Source organism: Haemaphysalis longicornis, unplaced genomic scaffold, assembly GCF_048455015.1.
Source record: "Haemaphysalis longicornis isolate Haplotype H1 unplaced genomic scaffold, Haemaphysalis longicornis Haplotype H1 scaffold_4, whole genome shotgun sequence".
NCBI lineage: Eukaryota > Metazoa > Arthropoda > Arachnida > Ixodida > Ixodidae > Haemaphysalis > Haemaphysalis longicornis.
In genome coordinates this window covers 33,297,871-33,304,853 of record NW_027526361.1, presented here as the reverse complement: position 1 = coordinate 33,304,853, position 6,983 = coordinate 33,297,871, and the positions used below count along the sequence as shown (strand labels likewise).

General features: G+C 45.3%; 1 protein-coding gene and 1 long non-coding RNA gene across 2 annotated transcripts in view; one reads left to right on the top strand and one right to left on the bottom strand.

The window, feature by feature from the left end:
* LOC144178485 (uncharacterized) overlaps window positions 1–6,983 on the bottom strand; it is a 61,153-nt gene that overhangs the window by 31,627 nt on the left and 22,543 nt on the right. The window lies entirely within an intron of this gene.
* LOC144178484 (glutamate-gated chloride channel-like) overlaps window positions 1–6,983 on the top strand; it is a 109,181-nt gene that overhangs the window by 101,476 nt on the left and 722 nt on the right. Inside the window, exon 8 of the mRNA XM_077706385.1 lies at window positions 5,949–5,996. Within this exon, the coding sequence (XP_077562511.1) occupies window positions 5,949–5,996 (48 nt within the window). The remainder of the gene's footprint in view (window positions 1–5,948; window positions 5,997–6,983) is intronic.

Genomic DNA, 6,983 nt, shown 5'->3' with positions numbered 1-6,983 from the left:
TAACTACGTCATGATATATCCATAACTCATTTTCGTCCCGAATGATTCCCCACATGCCCTCCAAGCATCATTTTGAATTTTAACCCAATCTATGACTCATTATGACTGCCTGATGACTACAATCAGGAAGGATTTTTTTATTTACCCCGCTTGATTCCGTTAATCCGGACCTTTCATTTGATACCTTACACGCCTTAGCCTCATCAGTTTCACTTTTCACCCTATCTAACGTGGTCATTATTCTGTCTTAAGGGGCGCTGCCCAGTCAATTCAGCTAATTCGTTTGAAACAGCAGAAAGGACAGCCCCCGCCCCCATTTCCCCCTGGCTCTCACCTCTTCCTTTGTGACCCCTAGTATATCAACCCGTTAACAGTAGCAGGCGAACAACCAGCACGCCAGCGCCGCCGTGTGCTTTCCCACCACCCTTTCCCACGCTCTAAGTGGATCCGTCAGGAGGAAAAGTTAAGACAACCCTTTTTTATGACCTCACCAGTCAATTATCACTCACGCGCCCAGCCGCGAAAATTAAGTATACAGCAAGTGCTTATGGCCATGAAAATTCAACAGGAAACTAAAAAAAATCAGACACCCCCTCCCTCCCAACCGATCATGCAGATCGCGATTGGTGCCGTACCCGCAGGTAACCTGAATTCCGAGCCCACAGTGACGCATGAAACTTAACAACCAACCATAGCTGCCTGCTAGGCTACTCATATGTACCCAAACTCAAAATGGACTCAAAACTCCTATGTACTCAGAACTCAAAATGAACTCAAAACTCAATATGTAATCAAACTCAAAATGTACTCAAACTCAAAATGGACTCAAACTCAAATTGTACTCAGAACTCAAAATGGACTCAAACTCAAATTGTACTCAGAACTCAAAATGGACTCAAACTCAAAATGGACTCAAACTCAAAATGTACTCAGAACTCAAAATGGACTCAAACTCAAAGTGTACTCAGAACTCAAAATGGACTCAAACTCAAAATGCACTCAGAACTCAAAATGGACTCAAACTCAAAATGTACTCAAAATGCACTCAGAACTCAAAATGGACTCAGAATTCACTAGGTCTCAGGCGTACTCAAACTCAATCGGACTTAAACTCAGTCGGGATCACTCGGCTCAAACTCACTCAAGCTCAAACTCACCATGCCACACTAGCCTCGCGCTCACTCAAACTCAAACTCACCATGCCACACTAGCCTCGCGCTCACTCAAACTCAAACTCACGCGTGAGTTTGAGTCCAAATGAGTCTGAGTGAGTGGATTCATGAGTGAGTTCGCCGACCTCTGCTCGGAACCGATTGACCAGGTATCCCTGCTTCTCAGGCAGCGAGCTGGTCAGCTCACTCTCACACTGCTCTGGGGACGTTTTCGGAAGAGAATGGGGTGGGGGTGTTGGAAGCATTGACATACAATTTGGTATGTAGATCCCGTCACGTTGGGGTGAGGGCAGTTCTAGGGTATTTTGGAGGAGATATGGTGGGGATGACCGGTTATTGTAACACCTATTGGTTTGAAGCCTTCTCTTTACGCGTGCATCTAAAAGGCTGAGTTTCGGGTGGCGGAGTGCTGTTTTCTAGATTAGCGGTAATAATAAAGGATAACAGTGTAGGGGTCAGGGAGAGGAGGGTAGGAGCGGGGCTGTTCCGAGCTTGCTTTCTCCTGTGTAGAACTGACGGAGCGTGAGGTCGCTCTCAGCGGTTTGAGCCGCCCCATTCCATCCCAGGGCGCAGTGAACGGAGTTTCAATCAGTTTTTCCAGTTTTATGCAGGAGAGTTTCTGGTTTTCCTTCAGTCTAAATAAGATAGAAATAAGGGTTGGCAGTCAAGAAAACCTAGGTGTGATATGAGGTGTGATATGAGACCTGGCTGAATGTAGCGGCAGCTGCAATTCTGTAGGAATGTTCACGAAGTCTGTGGAGGCTGTGGTGGTTGAGAGGGCGATATATGTTTCTTGGGAGGTGTGTTGGGGACCGTTTCACGCTGTTTTTAGAGATGGTCAGGGCCGGTGCATGAGCCGATCGATGAGGCTACGGGGCGACGTCCGCGTATCGAGTGTCAAGGTGGCGATATTTGAATTCATCGGACGAAACCGGAATTGTCGTCTTTCTTGGTAGTAGTCGGTTGGGCGCATATGCTTCGGGATAGGCGAGACGAGCATTTTTTGTTGATGAGGGCTATATGTTTACAGCAAAACTGTGTATGGCTACGCGGGAAATTTCCTCTGTCCATGCGTGCACCCCGTCGCTTCGACAAAGAAAAATTTTCGTACCCATAACTAGTGTAAAGAGAGTCTAGCATTGTAGTTTTATTAAAATAAGTGTCAAAACCTATGATGAATAGCCCATTGGTCAGCCTAGTGCGCTCGTCACAAGAATCAAGTTGAGTGATTGATGACCCATTAATCTCGGCGCGGAGCTCTTTCCTCTCCGCTAGTGGGCCAGCCCCTATATCAATCATGTGCGGGTAAGGCCCGTAATAAAAGTACACAGTATCGCCCAATTAGCGTTCGTCTGCAGAGTCACAACACAGAGAAAGAGAGACAGAGAAAGCCAATTCATTAATGAGAGTGAAGAGGTAAACCCTGCATAATGCTGGGCTTGGTAATTCAGATGGTCGGTGAACATGTATTCAGGGTTAAAGGCCGAAACGAAAAGTAATAATAACAAGAACGGAAAAAAAGAAAACTCATCACACGAACACGCGCACACATTTACACAAAAAATAGCGAGAGAGGCAGTCACAAGTTGCAGTCTGGCTCAGAGTCTTTAAGGAAACGCACAAGAGCATTAAATCGCACGCCGTTAGGACATTAGCGCACTAATGCATTAGTGCATTAGCGGTGGGAGCGCACGATGGCGTTAGCGCGCGCACACACACACACATGTACACGCACGTATATATATATATATATATATATATATATATATATATATATATATATATATATATATATATATATATATATATGTGGTTTGGAAATGAGGGGCTCGTTAGGAAATACAGAAAAAAATGCCGGCTGTCTACAACGCCAAAGAAGGCATAGGGGAATGGTTAGACGATTTTTTACCGTTACTGATGTTTCATTATTATTGTTTTTTTAATTAATACGTGAGAAAGAAAGAAAGAAAAACACGCGCCCAGAGTGGGGACCGAACCCACGCCTTTCGATTAGATCTCGAATGCCTTACCAATTCGGCTATCTGGGCGACAGTGTTCTCCTTTACTTTCAGGGGTATTTATATTTACTGCAACTGTATCTGACGCTTGAGGGTGGTAGCCAGCGCCACTCAGACTACACGGGGAGAAGGGGACCTTCTTTTGAACCCCCGGGGCGTGACGTTAACGTCTACAGCCTGTCATAAGCGGTTAACTGGCTGGAAACCCTCTTATGCTACCTTGGCATCAAGGCTGCCAGAACCGAGGCCCTCGCTAAGCTTTCGCACGATAATAGGGTTTGGAAATGAGGGGTTGGAAATGAGCCAGTTAACCGCTTATGACAGGCTGTAGACGTTCACGTCACGCCCCGGGGGTTCAAAAGAAGGTCCCCTTCTCCCCGTGTAGTTTGAGTGGCGCTGGCTACCACCCTCAAGCGTCAGATACAGTTGCAGTAAATATAAATACCCCTGAAAGTAAAGGAGAACACAGTCGCCCAGATAGCCGAATTGGTAAGGCATTCGAGATCTAATCGAAAGGCGTGGGTTCGGGCCCCACTCTGGGCGCGTGTTTTTCTTTCTTTCTTTCTCACGTATGTTATAAAAAAAACAATAATAATGTAACGTCAGTAACGGTAAAAAATAGTCTAACCATTCCCCGATGCCTTATTTGGCGTTGTAGACTGCCGGCATTTCTTTCTGTATTTCCTAACGAGCCCCTCATTTCCAAACCCACTTATCGTGCGAAAGCTTAGCGAGGGCCTCGGTTCTGGCAGCCTTGATGCCAAGGTAGCATAAGAGGGTTTCCAGCCAGTTAACCGCTTATGACCGGCTGTAGACGTTCACGTCACGCCCCGGGGGTTCAAAAGAAGTTCCCCTTCTCCCCGTGTAGTCTGAGTGGCGCTGGCTACCACCCTCAAGCGTCAGATACAGTTGCAGTAAATATAAATACCCCTGAAAGTAAAGGAGAACACAGTCGCCCAGATAGCCGAATTGGTAAGGCATTCGAGATCTAATCGAAAGGCGTGGGTTCGGTCCCCACTCTGGCGCGTGTTTTTCTTTCTTTCTTTCTCACGTATTTAATAAAAAAACAATAATAATGTAACGTCAGTAACGGTAAAAAATAGTCTAACCATTCCCCTATGCCTTCTTTGGCGTTGTAGACTGCCGGCATTTCTTTCTGTATATATATATATGTATATATATACAGAAAAATACGTCGGCAGTCTTCAACGCCTAAGGAGGCATGGGGGAATGATTAGGCCATTTTTTACGACGGTTATTGAGGTTAACATTTTTTAAAGTTACGTAACAAGGAAAGAAAGAAAAGAACACATAACAGCTTCGGTGGTCGTCCTTCAAAGAGTGGGGGGGTCGATGAATTTTTTAAATAGTACTTATCTGCCTTACTTTCACGAAAACGGAACATAGATAGGCATTTACTGAAAGTTTTTAGACATGGTGCTCATCGGTCTGCTGTTACACTTCCGTCACTTCTGTCGAAGTTACTGATTTGGATGGAAATCGGCTCCCCCAAATAATTCAATTACCGGACGCCGTGCGTGCCCAATGTCATTCAGTGTTCTCGTCCTGGGCCACAGTATGACATTATCATCGAATGTTATCGGTAGCTGAATGCTACAATGAGCGGAAAATTGGCGAGATGACAAGATATCAGGTTTGCAGGACTGCACATGCTGTCTTTCGCTGACGCTGTCACAAAGAGCACTGCTAATAGCATAAAGTGCACCGACTCCCATGCTGTCCGCGCAGTGTGTTCCTTCTGATGTCCGCCGGTCCTGGCCTGCTCAGTGGCTCGTTGGCTCTCTCGCTCGCCCTTTCATTCTCTTGTTTGCTCGGCCACTAGGGTTCATGTGTTTGATTGGGTGCTACTTTGCAACTATGTTTTAATTATATAAAGCGTTGCAATTGGGGCAAGAAAGGTTGACCGAACTTTCTGTCACCTTGGTATTGACTTACTCTCATTTTGAAACACTCTTATTGCTGGCTCGCTATACTAGCTGAAGGCGTCATCACTGCCTGCATGAATATTCTGTGCCATTCTGACTCGCATGGCACTGAACAATAAATAAAATATATTTGTCTGCATTTACAGCTTCCTAATTTCTGTGGTAATGTGCTTATTACAAAGCTACAAAAACGGAAATTTTTATGGCGTTGACCCCATTTACGCTTCATTACGTTAGTGGCTTCATAATTGTGTTATGAAAGCTTCGTAGTCACAGTCAGGAAATAGGAACACCAGTGCCTGCTGCAGATATACTAATATTGCCGTGAACCACGCATACTAAGTTTATTATTGTTTGTTTTTGCTGCCCGGCCATGCCCGGCTGTGTTATCTGCGTTCCAAGCGAAGCGCGTCTTCCATTCTTTATTTTTATGCCGCACGGGCTATCACATTCAGATAAGCAGACGGTCTCGCCCTAACGTCACTAGCCCAGAATGATCTTCTTTGATCTACAATGTTCTGGATGTAAATCGACGGTTCCAGAAACACTCGTGTTCAATTTTAGGACAAAGTGATGTGTTGCATTGAGTGACTTCCGGTGGTGGCGACGTGTCGAAGGACTCCTAAAGATACCAGAAGGCATGAGTTACAATCAACTGCGTTTTCAACTCATACGTGAATTAGCTTGAATCAAATGGACTCAGAGAGGCAGCAAGCCGCAAAGCTGCAGGGTCAATGGGCCGCAATGACTAACCATTTTACATTTTAGTTTGATTTACTCAAAGTTATTCACCAGCCTTAATGCATTTCCAGGTGCCTGTGACCGATGTATCCAGTGACGGCACGAAACATGAGATTTCCGTAAGTGATTCTCGTATTTGTTTTCTTCAACTGTCTTCTTTTGTTAAACACTACGTTCAGGTTAAGAAGAAGAAATGGACGTGGGCAGGGCATGAATTGCGAAGGCACGATAACCGTTGGTCATTAAGGGTAACAGAGGTGATCCCTAAAGAAGACAAGCGTTGCAGGGGGCGGCAGAAAGTTAGAAGAGCAGATGAGATCAAGAAGTTTGCAGGGATAAATTCGTCACAGTTGGCACAGGACCGGGGTAATTGGAGAATAATGGGAGAAGCCTTTGCCCTGCAGTGGGCGTAGATATGCTGGAGATGATGATGATGATGTTTCGGTATAAAACATTAGGCCAGCATCGACTATGTGAACAAAAGCTTAGAAAAGCTGATTGCTAGAGAATAGTAGCTTAGATGGTTTTACGTCTATTCAAGCTGCATGCAGTATTTTTGACGCATAACCTTAACTAATTTGATAACTTTAGTGAGAATGAGATTATTTATTTTGCCTTCCTGTCCACCCCCTTTCCTCTTTTGAACTTCGCGTCTCTAGTTGTGTACAGAACCTCTTACACCTCTAGAAGCACACACCATAGCGCAGTGTAGCCTCGGTGTGTAAATCCACAAAATTTGATTTCCAAGAGCACAAGGCTCACTTGGCTGTACGTGCACAAGATGAATCGTCTCTCACAAAAGCGGCGTTGTGTTGACCCAAACGTTCGTGCCCGCGAATCTGAATTGCAGCGCCAGGTACAGCAGCAGCCACCAATTCGTGAATAAAAGTTGCGCAGAAAAGCCAGGTAAAACAACCTAGGCGCATGTGCCCATACAATGATAAACAGGCGGCAACATTCTTCCAACTGCGTCCCACTACTACGAAGTGCAATCAGCCCACCCGGGGGTGAGGCTATGGCGACATTTTTCCTTCTCTCTAAATTGCCTTTTCTCAGAAGACAAATGCGAAAACAGAGCATATTTGCTTCAAAAGCGTGTATCTTGC